The 17,142-nt window shown below is 39.3% G+C and overlaps 1 protein-coding gene across 6 annotated transcripts in view; it reads left to right on the top strand.

The window, feature by feature from the left end:
- Positions 1-17,142, top strand: part of THSD4 (thrombospondin type 1 domain containing 4) — a 310,710-nt gene that overhangs the window by 66,230 nt on the left and 227,338 nt on the right. For all 6 annotated transcript variants that reach the window (XM_065076051.1, XM_065076050.1, XM_065076048.1 and 3 more), the window contains exons 3-4: positions 442-511; positions 16,120-16,556. In XM_065076051.1, coding sequence (XP_064932123.1) covers positions 442-511; positions 16,120-16,556 — 507 coding nt within the window. The remainder of the gene's footprint in view (positions 1-441; positions 512-16,119; positions 16,557-17,142) is intronic.

The raw sequence follows: 17,142 nt of genomic DNA, 5'->3' as shown, positions 1-17,142 counted from the left end.
TGCTGGAGGTGAAGTTTTCATCTGTAAAATGACGAGTCAGATCTCGAAGCAAACTTGGTCCACAGATGGGTGAATTCTAACTTGCAAAGCATATGCCAGTTTGACACCACGTGCCAAGGTGTTATAATATGCACTGCCAAAAATATTTGAATTGAAACATAATGTTATGTGAAAAACTACCAATGGATTATACTTGGTGCACTTCTGCTATATAGATAAATATATGTATGTACCTGGTACTACTTGCTGTGAAGAGAATGTCATAAGAAGGTTTCTTACAGTTTGAGAATGTTTCATACAGTTTAGTGAGTCTGCCTTGGTTAGTAATGATATTCAAGTGTCTACATCAGTTCCTGCAGTATGAAGCCCAGAAACAAGTTGTAGATATGTGGTTTGTATTAGTGGTAATGATATCTTCTGTTTCACTGTTTGCTTTTTCAGACTTCTCGGTTCCCTATCAGTGCTGGGATTTCAGTTTGTCATCCCACAGCCTTCAATTGAACACAGAAAGGTAAGCATTACAAATCAAATATTCAGATTTTGTATACTTAAAGGTAAATGTCGAAAACGTTAGAGTAAGAATCATGAAGCAATGCAATGTAAATCAAGTGTATATAAATATAAACTTAGTTAAAAGAGGCTCATTTTGGTTAATTAGCTGAGTAATTATATGAAGTGTTGTAGGTCACAAATAGGTCCATGTTAGCTTACTGAATCTTTGGAACATTTTCATCAGCTAAGACAAAAGGGAAGAAGAATTCAGGTTGGCGAGAGCAGCACTCAAACATGGAGTCATTAGCAGAAGCATCCAGTTGCTCATAGGTGGCTCGTTCTTGTACAGAGATGGAGATGTCTGAAACAGAGGTTGGACCCAAACCACACTCTATTGCTAGATTTACAGTGCTAGAGATCAGAGCTGGAGACTGCTGAGCTTCCCTGTTGTGCTCTTGTGAATGTTCACTCACCATCGAGAGTGGCATGTCGAAGGCAGCTTGCAGCCTGCACGCCTTCCATCCTGCTCAGCATTCTTGGCTGGAATACTTTGGTTTTTGCACTTTTTTTCAGGAAAGTAGTGGGCAATTTGGGAGGACGGGGAAGGCAACAATGATTATCCTCAAGAGGCTTTAAAATCTCACCTCTGAGGGAAGTTTGAATGAATTCAGGTTGTTTAGTCTAAACTAAGCCTGGTGGGAGAGGGAGATTTAATCTCCAAATACTTGTAAATGCTGAAGAGAAGGCTATTCTTTCTGTCTGTGGTGGAGTAGGTCAGAAGAAATAGATTTACACTGGGGCAAGGGAAACTTAGGCTTTATGTTAGAAAAAAACTTATCATGGTAAGGATATAAAGAAGAATAGATCATAGTGACTGGATAAATCTAGAATTTCCATGATGGATGTCTCTGTGAATGTGTTGGACAAATGTTTGTCAGGAATAATGTGTGGGTATTGCTGGTTCTACCAGAGACCTGAGGGGACAGCCCTTGAATGCTCTTCTCTTTATGGGCTCTGACGTTGTATCAGTGTTGTTTTCATCTTTTAATTGGTATTCAAACACTACCAAGTAATTATGAAAGGTAACAACCTATTTTTTAAAAGTTTGCTTTTTATTATAGATTTTAAAATATAATGGAACATGCATATTTATTTTTAAACTGTACTTTTTAAAGGAGATAAAGGGCAAGTTTGTGGGATTTCCTTTTTTATGTGCATATGCCACTGTCTTTGGGGTAAGGAATTATTTGGACAATAGCTCCGCAGATATGGACTAGAAACCTGAAGTTGTCTGATAGTCGTAGTCCCTGAAGAACAGAGCTGTCATGTTCAGCTACTTGTGCAGCCTAATTAAAAGACAAGCTAAATTGAGGTCAGTTAATGATGAAGTCTGAAACTGAGACAGTCTAGTCTGCAGCATTTCTTAAGCTGCCCTAGTGCTCCATTCTAAACCTGAGTACACCTTAGGATTTCTCCCTATTTTAGATCTCTTCTGTTTTTTTGTGCAGCTGAGATGGTCATGCTGCTGCTTTTTTTCAGTACTCTGACTAATTAGACGTTCTTTTGTAACATTGTCAGTGGAGAGATGCTGCAATCCAGTTTCCAAATGGCCTTAGGGGGAAAAAAATCTACTAACCAAAATAGAGTAAGTTGGACAAACAATTGCTTCATTCTGTGAAGCTCCAGAATTAATTTTGATAAAATCAGATGCTTTGTTTTCAGCTGAATGAGAAATGCCACGGGTCGGGAGTGTTTCTGTACTCGTTAAAGGGACTGCAGCAGGGCACTAAGGGCCATGGTAACCACCTTCGAGCTGTTCTTTTTACGGAAAACAAGAGAGGCAGAAGTCTCCTAGTGACGATCTCCTACGGGCTCCGAGGCTGGCTGTCATTCTTACACTATGGGAGAGGATTCTATTCATGCCACACTGTTTTTAGACTGGAAGTCTGTATTTATTAAACCTTTGAGAAACCTTCTGACCCACCCATCAGCTCCAGACATGAGGGGCTGTTAGTAGCTCTGAAGGCCAAGTCAGACATATGTCTAATTGTGTGGAAGTTCTCAGCTCTGTAGCTCTGGAAGTTGTTCCTGTTGTTTTTATGCAGTAACCTGGACATGTGTGTGCTGGCGTACCTAGCCAGCAGCTCCTGGGGATTTCTGCATGGATCTCTCTGCTCTTTGGCAGCGTTCCTTCTATGCGAGAGGAGCTTGGTTTTGCGGGAAGAAAGGGAGAGGAGGAGGAGGGAAGGATTTGATGAAAAATGTGTCATTTTAACAATGTAGTGAGTAACAAAAGTGGTGTCTAGTAACTTTCATGTACACACTCAGAGGGTGTAACTTCCATATACGCACTCAGAGGGTACAGTAAGTGGAAACTGAGTAACTAGAGCTGAATTATAATAAAACATTAGCTTATACTCAATCCTTATTGTGTGTTTGTTTTGCAGCTGAAAGTTAAGCATGAATGCACAATTGGTGCTTGAACATGCAGTTTGGAGAGTGTTTGGATTCTCTCTTGTGCACCCTGCATGTGGTTGCTTTTGCTCTGAAGGCTATAGACAGGGAAATAAGATTAGAGAATTGAACTTGGGTATTTGGCTAAGTAATTCTTTAAATATTTCCAAATAGCCTAGATTTTTTTTTTTCTTATACTGAAACTTTTGGGAAAATGAAACAAAACCCAGGACAATTCCCAAAGCAGTTGATGGAAATCCAGTTGTAGTTGCCTCTGGACACCCACAATTCAGCCGAGATGTTATTTTTTTAGGACTTCAGAACACTGAGAAACATATGGAAATGTTTTCTGTTTGCTTTTAAATCTTGCTAGATTTTAATATTTTGTTGTTTCTTTTTTTTTGAATCCATGTTTACAGTCAAAGAGGCTGATATAATGTCAGATTTTGAACCAAAATCTATTTGTATATGCCTGAATCTTACTTGTAAGAGTTTTATTTAGCTTCAGTATATTAGAACTACTTAAAGTACTGTTTAGCTAGTCTTGACCTAGTGGCATATGCCTTGGACTTGGACATGAAGAAGTTTATCTTATCAGGCAGCACTTTTTTTTATTATCTAAGGGAAATTTCATTAACAAAATCTGGAAGAGCAGAGCTCAGCAGGTTGCTTTCCTCAGATGCACACACACAAATCTCTCTCTGGCATGACAGCCTGGGGACTGTTAGCCAGAACAATGAGCCAAATTACTTTCATAGCAGGGAAGTGCAGATAGTGGAATTAAGACCTGGGGGGGGATGACATGACCAAATGGTGTTTTTTGGTTTCCCCTCTCCCCCTTTTCCTTATTTCAGTTTATTCTGTAACTTTTCTGGTTTCAGGACCAACACCCATCATCCGCAGACTAAATGCAATATTACTCCGTTTCAGTTCCCCTTCTTTTGTTACTCTGGGGAAACTGAAGCTTGGCCGTTAAAGTAAAAATGTTTTCAACATTAGCTAGTGAGAAGATGCTTTTTTTTGAGGAAAACATTTGACTGGGCATTGTTTTCTACTTTTAGTTTTATAATTTTGGAATTAAAGCCTTGGAAGCTTCTCTGTCATACAATGTTAGAATTGTCCAATACAGAATTTCTAGTTTCAGAAATACCTGGCTACCTGTTTTTTATATAGAAGTAGCTTTTGTGCTTTTTTACTTTAAAGAATGCGATCTCTCCTGTCAGAAGTGCACAAAATCTAAAACCAAAGAGCATCTTTACGTCTTCCTGCATCTGAGCTTATGCACTGCTCTGTTTGTTAATCTTATCTTTGTAAATAGCACAGGTTTGCATGATGATACAAAGACATTAAACATGGTATGTTCATTAGATAGAAATTTTCCTATGCAAAGGCTTTTGTGGTTTCTTGCTGAAGACAGGGATTGTAGTATTGATCAGTATCTTCTTGGAGGTTGTTTTTTTCCATTATCTAACTTATTCCTTATTCATAGTGTATAATTTCTAAATATCAAGTGTACTCCACCCTAAGGCCAAAGTACTCATCAATACTAGTAAAAAGGGAGGTAATGTTATGTGAAACCAAATAATTTACTTGCATTTAAAAATCACCCAACCTGACTGGAAATGTTTGAGCTGAAATATTTCTAAATATTTTAACAATTAACTTAACCTTGTCCATCAGTACTGGACATATGAACAGCCCTCCTCCTGCTCATCATGCAGTCAGGCTCCTGTTCTCCCTCCCTATGCTTGTTTTATTGAATAAATATTATTTAACCTCACCTGGTAAGTGTCATACTGTGATCAACAGAAGGTTAAACTATGAAACGTAACAGTCCTTCTCCCAGGCAGCCACTGACGACTGTATTCCTAATATTTCAGAAGTCATTCCTGGCTGGATTTTTAATTACTCATATGTTGCTGTGTTAAGAAAGTAAGCTGTAGATGTATTTATGCCTTGTTTATTTTAGTAACATTGGTAACATAAATGGAAGCAAAGTTTGTCCAAATAAAATTTCTGATGTAAATATTGCTTTGTTTTAACATCTTCCTTCTGTTACAGCATTAAATAGTAGCATTAAAGCAATGGCGTTGCTTTGAATGTATCCATCTCTTTTTGTCACTCAGTTGTAGATTAGTATTGACTTTAATGGAGGCACAGCATCTTAGCTAATAATTTTCAATCTGTGGAAGAAGTGTCAGAATTGAGTTTTACAAGCGTTTCATTAGGGCACCACAATATTGTTGAAGAATTTTGGGCCTCTTTGAACTTAGTGGTGTTTCTTTGTGCTGGCTCTAAATTAAAGAAGAAATAAACTGTGTGCATCTCTTGCTATCAGACACACAGCATCTTGGTGAAAAGCAAGTATGTATCAAGTGAATGTGACTATACTCCCCACAAAATTTGGAGATGAATATACTTTAAGTTGTGTGGCGTTGAGTTTTTTTGTATATGTGTGTTTTCGCCCCTCCTCTTTCTTGTGTTCCATACAAATATGCTTGTTGAATGGTCATCACTGTTAAGTCAAGAGAAAGAAGGAATGCGATCAGGAGCAGCAGCTGAGGGAAAAGAGAGGCACAGGGGAAAGGGAAAGGTGGCCGGGATCTCTCAGCTGGCCGTGGTGAGCTGTTCGAGCAGCTCAGTTACTTGTGGAAATGAGTAGCAATGCAATGTAATGGCCAAACCCCATCATTACTCAAACAGCAGTTCTGTTCATAAAAGGGAATTTCTACAATTAACATCTGCTTCAGAGCAGCTTTCCTATCTCTAGTATGCTGTTTTTTTCGAGAGGGTGAGTTTTTCTGGTTTGGTTGGAGGTGTGGGTTGGTATTTTGTTTCTTTTCAGTAGGCACAGAAGCTTTCCTTACCTCGAGAAGGAGTAATTTCTGAGTTACTTCTGTTTTCCATTTTCTCCTTAAATCTACCACACTGTAGCACTGTGCTGATTGCATTGGCAGAATACATGAAATTGAATTAGGACCTTATCAGAAGTTCTTTTAAACAAACTAATCTGCCAGTGTGGTTGACCGTGAGGATCTATGTACTTCCGCTTTGCTTCAGAACAGATTAAAAATACTGCATCTCCCCTGCTTGCCTCTACCCATGCCGTTCTCTAAAGTTTTAAATTGCTTGCTGTGGGATAAACCTTTTTTTCTGGGCAGTCATGTACCTCCCTAAAGTTTGTCCTAGGAATGGAACATGTATATGTGACAAGTAAAATGAAGCACTAAGACTTAAAGGAATTCTGACATATTCTCAGATTAATTGGACTACCTACTTTGGGGGACAAAAGCACGGACACTATTTATGGGTGTGCTGTCCTCTGTCTTTGGAAAAAAAAAAATCAATAAGTAGTTCACTGATGGATTTTCATCTTTCTGTCTTTCCATCTTTGCTTTCCCTGGCGATCTTGCTTGCTTGCTCCGGTGCGCTGCAAAGCGCTTAAGGTGCCAGGAATGATTCCTTCTGCGGGCTGTAGGAAGAGGATGATGGAGATGTAAAGGTGAAGGTAGAGGGAGAGTCTGCAGAGAGGGTTATAACTTTCAGAATGCTATTTCAAGTTATAAGATTTTAATTACTAAATCTGAATATGATATCATTTTTAGGATTCAAATAGGAAATTCTGTGTATAAATGTGATCCTACACCTTCATTTCTGTTGTAATAATGACAGTGAATGGCAATGTCTCTTCATTTCCATTGTTTTTTTACCCTACCACACCCCATAAAAGTCACTGTTCTGTTAATTGAAAAGGATACAGCTGCCCAATACATCTGCACATGCTATAATAGAGTAAAATGTGAAGCATGAAGCAAGTCTGCTAGATCCTTGGAACACTGGAGGGAATTGGAGTTAGACAAAGTAGTTAATATCTAAGCTTGGCTTTTGGCCCAGACACCAGGGCGAATGCCTAATAGTTGTAAGGAGTCCCATGGGATCCCGCCACAGCTGCTCACCACCTCACTTGTGCAAATCCTGAGAAGCAGAAGCACAGAGTGGAAGGCTGTGTTCTTCCTTGCAGTCCAGGTAGAGAGAAGCTCTGCCCTAAGGTTGACAGTGACTGACATGTGTAGCTTGTCAGGACTTGCTGAGCAGGAACTCAGCTCTTCCTAACAGCCCCACTGCAAAGTTATTATGGTTCTGTCCTGCTGGGCTGTGTACACTAAACTGTATTTTACTAGAGCAGTTTAGTAATCACATATCTGTGTACAGCTGCTGTGTGTGTGTTCCTTGCAACAAGTGTTTGCGGGTGTCACCGTTTTTGATATCTTGTAATGTTTCAATTGTTTATAAGATAACTGCTATGCCTTATTGTTGTGTTTCCATACACATCAGTTCCATCAACACTGCCAACTGAAATGTGGCCCGTATTCCTCTTGCAGTTTTCCAGTGGTCAGTATATCCACTTGCCTTCAGTACAGTTGTTTAACTGTATAGATATACCTGCTGTTGCATTCACTGAAACTTTGGTAAAATAGAGCCTTTCTAGCTCACAACATTGCTATTCTAATCACAGTGATCTTTAGGAAATGGGAGAGATGACTTAGTCCATGCCAAGACTTTTCCTTTAAAATTGGCCTTTTAGGGCAACAGAATATTTAGAACAACAGCTGAAAGAATTTTCTTGTTACCTCTGTGTTGTTACTAATTCCCTTCCTTGATGTTGTGGGTTGAAATGGTTAGAAAATAAAATTCTTCTTTGTTTTGGGAAAGGAGACGGAATAAGTATACATTATTTTATGCAAATATACTCTGTGAAAAATGGAGGCCAATGTTTTTGTTATTTTTAACCTGCTTTATCATGGACCTCTTATTTATTTATTTTAAATAAAAAAATACTGACTTCTTTAAGCTTGGAGCATGAGAGGCTTAAAGCTCCTTCTGTGTTTCTCTGGAAGAAATGAAAGGATCTTTATTCCAGTTGAATTCCAGAGCAGGTGAACTTACAAGGTCATAGATAAGCTTCTCATCTTCCTTCAGAGCAGTACTGCTTGCTAGTTCTGTCCCAGGCTTTAGATCAGAGCAATGATAAAGGTGAGAAGCTTTTTGATTTCACAGATGAGTTCTTCTGTAGGGAGTGTTTCTTTCTGTTTTATGACAGCTTGTCCTCTACTTCTGGAGTGATGGGTGGATGACTCACTGAGAAATCTCGAGAGAGGTGTTATGTCATTTGCTAAATAAATAAAATCCACATTTCCACCATATGTGGATCCCAAAGAATTCTTGAAGTGTGGAAATACGATAGAAGGGCAAAAGCTTTGTGACAGCTGAAGGTGACTGACCTGGAAAAGGCCTAGTGTAGTACGAGCTGCGTGACTTTGGTCACAGATGATAGTCAGTGATGAGGAAATAGTTTATAAAAATAAAGAAGCCGAATTTTTGATATGGTGAGGGCCTGATGCTTACCATCTTTACCTTACTGTAAATCAGGAGCAATCCTCCTGTAGATAAGTGATTGTATAGAACTGGCAGGAGTGAGGTCAGGAGTGAGCCATCTGTTTACTTGGAAGAACTTAATGGTGTCACAAAAAAATGGAAAGAAACCTCTGTCTTAAAACACTCTGCTCACAGAGCGCCATGGAGGTGGTCTTGGTGTGAAAAGAATTAGCCAAACTTGGAGGAAGCTTCAAGCTCTGTTGGCACAAAAACTGTTCTGGACTTTTTTGAGAGCTGTTTACTTTCTAGACTATTTAAATAATGTTAAAGTTTCTTCAGATGTGGTCAAAGTTGGTTGAAGGGGCAGTTAAGCTTTCCAGGCATTGTAACTCCCTTCAGTGATTTGTGAATACAAAGGTCTTCTATTTCCAGGCTTTTTAGCCCTTTAATCTTCACAGGCACAGATGTTCAGACAGAGTTTTTATACAAAGAAGGGAAACCCAAATCGTTTAAGCTGGTAATATTTACACTTACCACGTACTGTAAAATTCAAACGGTTTACTACATCTCTGATTAAAGGCTTCCAAAATGCACTGAAGGATTAAAATAGCTGAGCATATGAACCAGGCAGACATGTACACATTGTGTCATGATGTTTTGCTTGGCCTCTGCTCCATTTTTCTGCTAGCCTTGAGAGATCTGAGAAGTTGTTATCTGTAAGTTTTAGGGCTTTTTTGGTAGATTGTTTTTTATCGAGCCACCAATGTTCCACATGTTTCTTGTAAGAGGCATAAAAAATACGGTTGTTGCAAATGAACATCTATAAAATGGACTGTAAAGACTTTCTGCTGGGAAATTGTCGTGGCTATATAGATATGGCCTTTATTGGAAATCAGCTGAGCTAATACTGCAAGAATATTCCTTTAAGATGCTTAGACTGGTGAAAGAATTAAACCAGTTCCATAGATGTGTTTACAGCACTGGCAGGGAAATGCGATAATGTTACAGTGGAATAGGTTCTAAACCTAAACTATAATTTCCTCAGCCCGTTCAAAATTTGGCATGCTCTGCTCTGAACAGCACTCCAGTTCTAGTTCCTGTGAGTCCGCCTGCTTTTGAAATTCTAAGAGCACAAAGACTAGCTCTTACTTTGTGAGATTGATCATTGATCAATTATATAGGAAGACGATGAATGTTTATGAAGAATACTGTGATCATCTCATCCCAAATATGACATATGCAATTTTAATAATAACTATCTGAAGCATCAGTCAGGCTGAGCCATAAAAGCTGCCTGCGCGTCTTCTGTGACCGGCTGTGCCCCTGAAAACCTTCAGTCAGAACTCTAATGTAAAGGAGGTGTGGCCCTGGGGTAATAGAGTAAATAAGAAGAGGTCATGTTTTGCAAGTGGCTTGACACTTCTTTAATAATGCTGGTGACGGTTTTGTGTCATAGCGTGGGTTATCATGTGTGGTGTAATGAGAAGGACCATGGAAAGCACAAAGAAAAAATGCCCGAAGCCTGAAAGCTGTTGAGGAATATTAACAGGATTAGGGCTCTTTGCTCTGGGAAGTACAGGACAAATAAGATGGTAGTAGTTTAAAATAAAAAATGATGTGCTGCCTTCTGGTAATTCCACTTTGCATCCAGCTTATAAATGGGAGTTTATTGAGTGGATGGCACTGGTAGCATTTTTCTGACCAGGTGATAAAATGTTCTTCTGGATACAATTTGTTTGCCTTTGGGTGAAAATATACCATAAAACTTTGCAAAACCTACCTTTACACCTGTTATATGATTAGGAATATGATGTAGTTAATTTGTTTGTGAATCCATTTATAAAGTCAGGGCATTTAACCAGGAAAAAGAATTACTGCATAACATGTTAGAAATGAAATCTACGAAACATAATATTATTGTATGTAATCTGAAACAGGAAAAAGAAGCACACACAGAAATGTCTGGTTTGGTTTAGGTATATCCAGGTTTAAAGTTTGCCATTGCATGGCATCCCTTTTCAGTGTTGAGTTTGCAATTTGCAGTGCTATAACATGCTCAGTATCTGCAAAATGCTTAGTGGTATTGGCTGCGGCTATAGCAGCTTACTTAATTCTGTAGCTGGTTAAAAGGTGTGCACGTGTATATATATCTCCTGTCACCAGGCATTATGACCATTATTACTGTGGAAGTCCATCATTAATTCACATTTGGAGTATGTGCATAGTGTTGCAAACCTGTGTCAAAATGTAGGAGTGGAAAAGGGGCTGAAAATGAGGACAGTCCAACCTCTGGCCTGTTTTCCTTACAAACAGAGACGGAACAGACTGGGACTGCTGAATTTCAGAGACAGATCCTGGAACTGGGTTGCGTTAGTGATTTCAAATCAAACATCATGGTGTGGTGAGAATGATCATTCTTCATTTACCACAATGAAAAAATTTGGGAGATGCAGTGAAATTATCAGGCTGCATATTTAACCAGAGGAAAATGAAGCACTTTTTCAATGGAAAATACAGTCTTTTGGAAGCCAAGATTGAAAATATGTTAAAAAAGGGATTAATTGTATTAATGGAGATTAACTCCAGTAGTGGATATGAAAAACAATTGGCATATGTTGTTTAGCTGAAGGAGGCCCTTAAATTACTGATTAGCTGGAAGCGGAGCATCCTTGGATGTCTCTGGGCATGTCTTGGTTCTTGTACTGGTCCCTATACCTTTGCTTCTTCCACACAGGCAGAAATATAAAAGTGGGTTAAATGGGCCTCTGATGTATCCACTTTTTTCCTCCTTTTCTGAACAGTTAGTTTGTATGTAAGGTATAGTTTAAGAGGGTGAAGTATCCAACAGTATTTAAAAACCAGTGTGTGTCAGATCAGTACTGCTTTGTCAGTCATTGTCTTCATGCACAGCTAGTTGGATTTGAAATATTCGTGGCTTTCAGTTGATATGATATTTCTTCTTCAGGGACATTCTTACATAGTATAGTTTCAGCAACTGCTGCCAAAATCCCGAGATGCAGATCTCATTTCTAAATTCTGACAGAGGCGCTTGTGCATTCCTTGGTATTGCTGGAATTTTTGATTCAGGATCAGAGCAATTGCTGAATTATATGAATTCAAGATGAACCGTTTTTCCCTTTAACATGCAATCTGTGTCAACCTACTGGTAGCTTATTTAATTCAATAAGATCTAAGGTTGTAATGTAGTGAAAGTGAGGAAAAACTCAATGCTTAAGTCTAAAGCTGTGGGAATGACAACATTAGGCAGTGATTTAATGGAGAATTAGTCTGCTTAAAAGCTACTAAACATGTTAAAATTCTACAGGGTAACTTTAAATGTCTGAAATCCTTTAAAATTTGGGAGTAAGCAAGTAAAGAATATAAAGGTAGATTTTTATTTCTCCTCCCCCGCCCCGAAAATAGTGAATGTAATTAAAGAAGCAAGAGATGTAGTATTGCAAAGTATTCCGCTTTCAGGGTTTTCAATTTAATACCCATGATATGCAGGTTGGGGGCAGGGGGAAGAATCCAAACCTCCAGGAAACAGAGAGGTTCTTAATATCTCTTAGAAAGGTTCTTAATATCTCTTAGAACGATAACAAATAAAATTGTAATGCCATTGTTCCCTGGACTGCCTGACCACAGTGGTATTTTTTAAAAGTTTTTTGGGAATTCTCTTACCTGCTTCAGTGTGCCTGGAACAGACTTTTAGCTGGTTTTGATGTTTTCTTCTCAAATTATTTCTATTTGAATGATCCCGATATTGAGAAGTTCTGAGCTTCTAACTGGTCCTGATTAAAACAGATCATTTCTGATGACTTAAGGGTGTTTTTCTGGCTTTTGGTTTGTTTTCAGTTCTGTCAGGTTCGTTTAGGTAAAAAAGTGTGTACTTTCTGAAGTTTTAGTCTTTATATACTTTTTATACACTGACCTCCTATATTTGTTCTGTATATGAATGATGTTTTTGAAAAGCAAAGAAATCCCAAACTGCTTTAGAAACTGACTAATTTAAAAAAGATGACTGTTAGAATAAAACCTGAATGTGACGCAGCTTTTGTTTATAAAAGTAGCAAACTAGCACAATACACATTGTTCGCTATACAGCTGTACCTAGTGAAATGTATTACTTCCACTTACAAACCTTGTCCTGCCAAATAACTGAAAAATGTATAGGAAAGAAAGAAAGGGCTGGAAGTATGGGGTGAAATTAAGGGGAAAAATAGTTCAAATTTGTAGAGCAAAATACTTGGTTGTTGATTAACTTGCAGTAAAGAGAAATCTTTTTGATGGTGCATTTTTAGTTAGAATGAATATTACTACATCACCTAGGGGAGGAATCAATCACGAACCATGGGAAAGTAGATTAAATGGGTTAGTTGATGTCTCGCTTTTGCAGGCTATGTGATTCTATTAATTACTTTCAAGACTGAACTTGGCAAGGAGAATTCAGTATGTTCAGTATGTTCAAACTCTCCCCTTTAGAAAGTGTGCTGTGTAATGGGCGATTCCTGAAGGCAGAGGAGGAGGGACCTAACGTCAGGAATCTCCAACTCTGCAGTGTTTCTGAGATGTTCTGGAATACTGCAGCTGTCTCCCCTAGCTACCTGTAGTTTTGGCTGTATCCTAGGGCTGTTCTAGAATTGTTACCCCGGTACAGAGTGACTCGGAAATCACAGGACCAAAGGTGGGGAAGTGACCTCTGAGTCCTGTAGCTCTGCTCCTCTGCCCTGGGGAAGGATCACTCAGACCTTAGTTGTTCCTGGGAGAAGTTTGGGATCTGCCTCCCTCTGCCAGGATCTCCTAGGCAATTTGTTCTTGTGCTTTGTTTGCCTTTCCACTAAGTAGTTTTTCCTACTAGCTAATTTGGATCACCTCTGATTAAATTTAAATCCACTGTTACTTGTGTGTTGGCTATGAACATGGAGAACTATTTGCTGCAAGGATAAAATGAACAGCTCTTTTTATTTATTTATGAAAACTCTTTGGAAGGCTCATTATTGCCCCCTTTGTTTTCCATTCCATAAGCTAAGCAACTTCAATTTATTCAGCCTTTTGTAGTAGGTTTTACTGAGTAGATTATGCCATTAATCACGTTATCTTCTGTAAAGATTTCAGTGTAACCCCCATCTTTCTCAAAGTAAGAAAACGGAGTCGTTAAGGAAAAATATAAGTGCATAACCTGTTTTGCTACTGAAAATTCCCATTTCAGAATTTTGTCATCTTATAACTAAGTGGTACTGATGAATTTGCACATCAGTATAAGGCATTATATTGTTGCTTTTTTGTTAGTTTTATGAGTATGTTTTTACTAACTAGCTAGATTACACTTTCTTGTGCTACATCTAGAACTCTTATACTGTAAAGTTTAAGGGGTACAAAATTACTTTACATTGCCTTCAGTCATTTAAAGCATCATTTTATCTGAAACAATTATTCCTGCAATGAAGTTTGGCAGCCTCAAAGTTCTCTCTGCAACAGGTCAACACTTGTCACTATTATATCAGTTTCTATTTCTGCATAATGAAATATTTCTTGTGTTGGTGGTGACTTGAGTTGCTTGCAGACTAATGGATTTTAGTTGTTACCTGCATGAGCATCAAGGTGTAGTGAACCATCATAGAATAGTCCAGACAAATGAAACCTGACTTGTCTGATAACAAAGGACTATTACCTTCATAATAAGTAGATTTTTACTGCAAACTGAGCTCAGACCAGAAGAGTGTCTCCTTGTAATCGTTGTAATTTCCTATTTGTGGTAGAGCTGCATTAGTGTGTAGTATATGTTTGAACAGTGAATATCCACTGAAAAAAAAAAACAAAACAAACTGAAGAATATCTTGTTTAGCTGGTCAAATTGTGAGCCAGTAGTGTTCTGTTATTGGGTATGAAAGCAAATATAACAGCCGGAAAACAAGACCTTGTTGCATGTTATTCATAATTTTGACATTACGTGGTATTAGGTTGTCCAGGCTATTGGATTGAAAAGGCTGATGCCAAAGGGGATACCCAGAGGGGAAAAAAAAAGACATATTAAATACAGAGACATCTGCTCCTGTTTTCAAATAACGTTGGAGAAATGGGTAACATATCACACTAATGCAGATGCCTTTTATTATACACAACTTATAATTAAATGCAGTTTTTCCTGTGGTTGGTGATGAAAGTGCGAGAGCAGCCTCAGAGGGGGGAAATGTTTCAGATTATGTAGACCACAACTGACTATTGTACAGCAGCACCACAAGCCCCGTGCTGGCGTGGCTCTCCATATGGTAAGGGTGCATCGAGCCCGTGTTTGCGAACCCGTTCCTGCCACGCGATAGCCAGCTGCTCCGTGCTGCCTGGCTCTGCCGTGGGTGCCTCGCAGCTCCCGCAGTCACCGCGCGTGTTTGCTGCGATTATACAACAACGTTTGAGGCAAAGCTGTTAATGGAACTTATGTGTTTAGGAGGTCACCCTTTGAAGGGGGAGAAGTGACATACATGCAGACAAGGCTCTCTTGCCAAAGCTTCATTTCGAGGTAGCTACACACTTGAATAGGGCTGGAGAGGTATGGCACACATTTGTTTGTGGACAGTGCATTTTTTGTCTCCTAATTGAAACGATATGCATGTTTGCTTGTTGGTATAAACATTATTCAGAATATAAATAAACTATTAAAATATACTGATTTAAAATAATGCTCTGCATATTAATAATTGTGAGAATCAGACATTGGAAGCCTGCTTTGAAAACCTAAACCTATGATTCAGCCAGTTGGACTAGGAAAGCAATAGAAAAATCTTGCATTTAATGAGAATTGATCTAGTTTCTGTGCGACAAAGCTTAGCACTCTGCCCAGTGTGGAACACTGTGAAATCCTGACTATGTCTAGCACCAGGGGTGGGTAAAGCTTGGGGCACAAGTCCACAGGGAGATGGGGGTGGGTGGTTGTAACTTCTGGGCTGTGCTGATACCTTGCCAACCACAAGGTATTCATATATTTGGCCACAGCTTGAAGGGTTAACTCTCCTTACAGTAACAGTCCAGCCTTTCCTAATCCTTCCTAGCTTCCTTCAAGTGAAACCCCCCTCTCTTTGGGATGGTTCTTTGTTTCACTTTCCCTGTGCTGCTGAATGGTGACTGTGGGCTAAGTGCCACTGCACACCTGAGACCGACAATTTGTCCTGTCATTCAGTGAATTTGCTGGGGATTTCTGTGAATGTAGGACCGGGCAGATCATCTTGAATCTCTCTTTTGCTTGAAGCATTAATATGGACAGGTGGGGGAAAAGTGCTAATATAAGAATCAACTGTTGCAGTATTTTTAGCTGGTTGGGAATTTCCCTAAAAAGCTCCACATTAGATGTGAGTTCCTGAAATGTTATTGCAACCACTAGCAATCTCCGTTGTTGAGGCGCCAGAGTAGAAGAGAGCAGTCAATGTCTGTTGACCCAAGTTCATCACCAAAAATGAATTTACCTTCTGACTTTGCTAATATTCTCACAATTTTCAATGTCTGCATTTCCAAGATTTGCATTACTCAGTGTTTTCCATTACTGAGAACTAAAGAAAATTTATTCTATTCCAGATGATAGTCAAAAAAATACTTGTGGTTTGAATGGTTGATTGGCGGTAGGAGACCTCCTCCTGTACTGGTGGAGTAGGCAGCTCCTTGGCAGGGAGTGAAGAAGACAAGTTCCTTCCTATATTGTACGGTTTCACTTGTGACTGCAGAGTGAATGGCTTAGAAAGAATATTAGTGCTCCCCTCATATTACAGTGTGAGCTCTTGTTCCTAAGGCAATCCGTTGTGCCTGCAGGTTCCCCAGAGGATAGAAGAGCAAAGCGATGCACCTGAGGACAGCAGTGCCGGCATCCCAGGCGTGTGGGGAAGCTGGGGCCCCTGGTCTGCCTGCTCCCGGAGCTGCAGTGGTGGTGTGATGGAGCAAACGCGGCCCTGCCTCCCCGCCTATTACCGTGACCGGGGCTACCGGAGGCCAGGGCGGCAGTACCCGGCCTCGGAGAGAGCTCATCAGAACTCCCGCCACCGCGAGGACTCGCTGACTGCCTATCCTGGCCATGTCATTTCTGCCATCCGAACATCTGTGCCGCTTCACAGGAATGAAGAGCAGCTTTGGGCTGGCCTTCGGGCCTCTGCTTCCTCTGGGGGCCACAACAACAGCCATCTGAGCAGAGGAGCGCTGAGGGGCAGCAGACATTCTCAGTCCCAGAGGCAGAACGCCAAGCCAGAAAAGAGGTATGTGTCTATGCACACGTTTTATTCTTGCTATGAATTACGTATGTTAAGAATGACATGTCAGATTAGAGTTGGTATGTTTTAAACACTTATGGAAAAGTTATTAAAGACTAAGACTGAGTTTTACAATATTTACCATCTTCTGTGGGAGGCTCTCCTCCCTCTTGACTACTTACATGATAATATCCAAGGACAGATATAATTTTTCTACAGTTGTACAAGGCAAATGATCCTATTTCTGTTTAAGATTTGGTTTATGATTTATTGAGATATTGTTCCTTTTCTGCTACATTCTCATTTGATGTTTTCATATTCACCATAATAATAGAAATCAGAACAAGTAACAGCTCTATAATGAATTCTTAACCTTGGCCATTCTGATATTAATAGATTGAAAAGAAGATTCATCAAACTTCTTTCATAAAGAATGGCCAACTTTTCTAGTCAAAACTCTAGGTTTGTTTTGTATTTTTCAGAGAGTTTTGGTTTATGGGCTTTTTGTTTTCTCTTTTCCATTTTTTGTTTTCTACCCCTTTTAGCAAAATTTTTGAAACTAAAAATGTGGTTGTTTAATACATAGAAGATT

This window comes from Columba livia, chromosome 11, assembly GCF_036013475.1.
Source record: "Columba livia isolate bColLiv1 breed racing homer chromosome 11, bColLiv1.pat.W.v2, whole genome shotgun sequence".
Lineage (NCBI taxonomy): Eukaryota > Metazoa > Chordata > Aves > Columbiformes > Columbidae > Columba > Columba livia.
The sequence above is the reverse complement of the archived record's forward strand: the minus strand, read 5'-3'. Positions and strand labels throughout refer to the sequence as shown.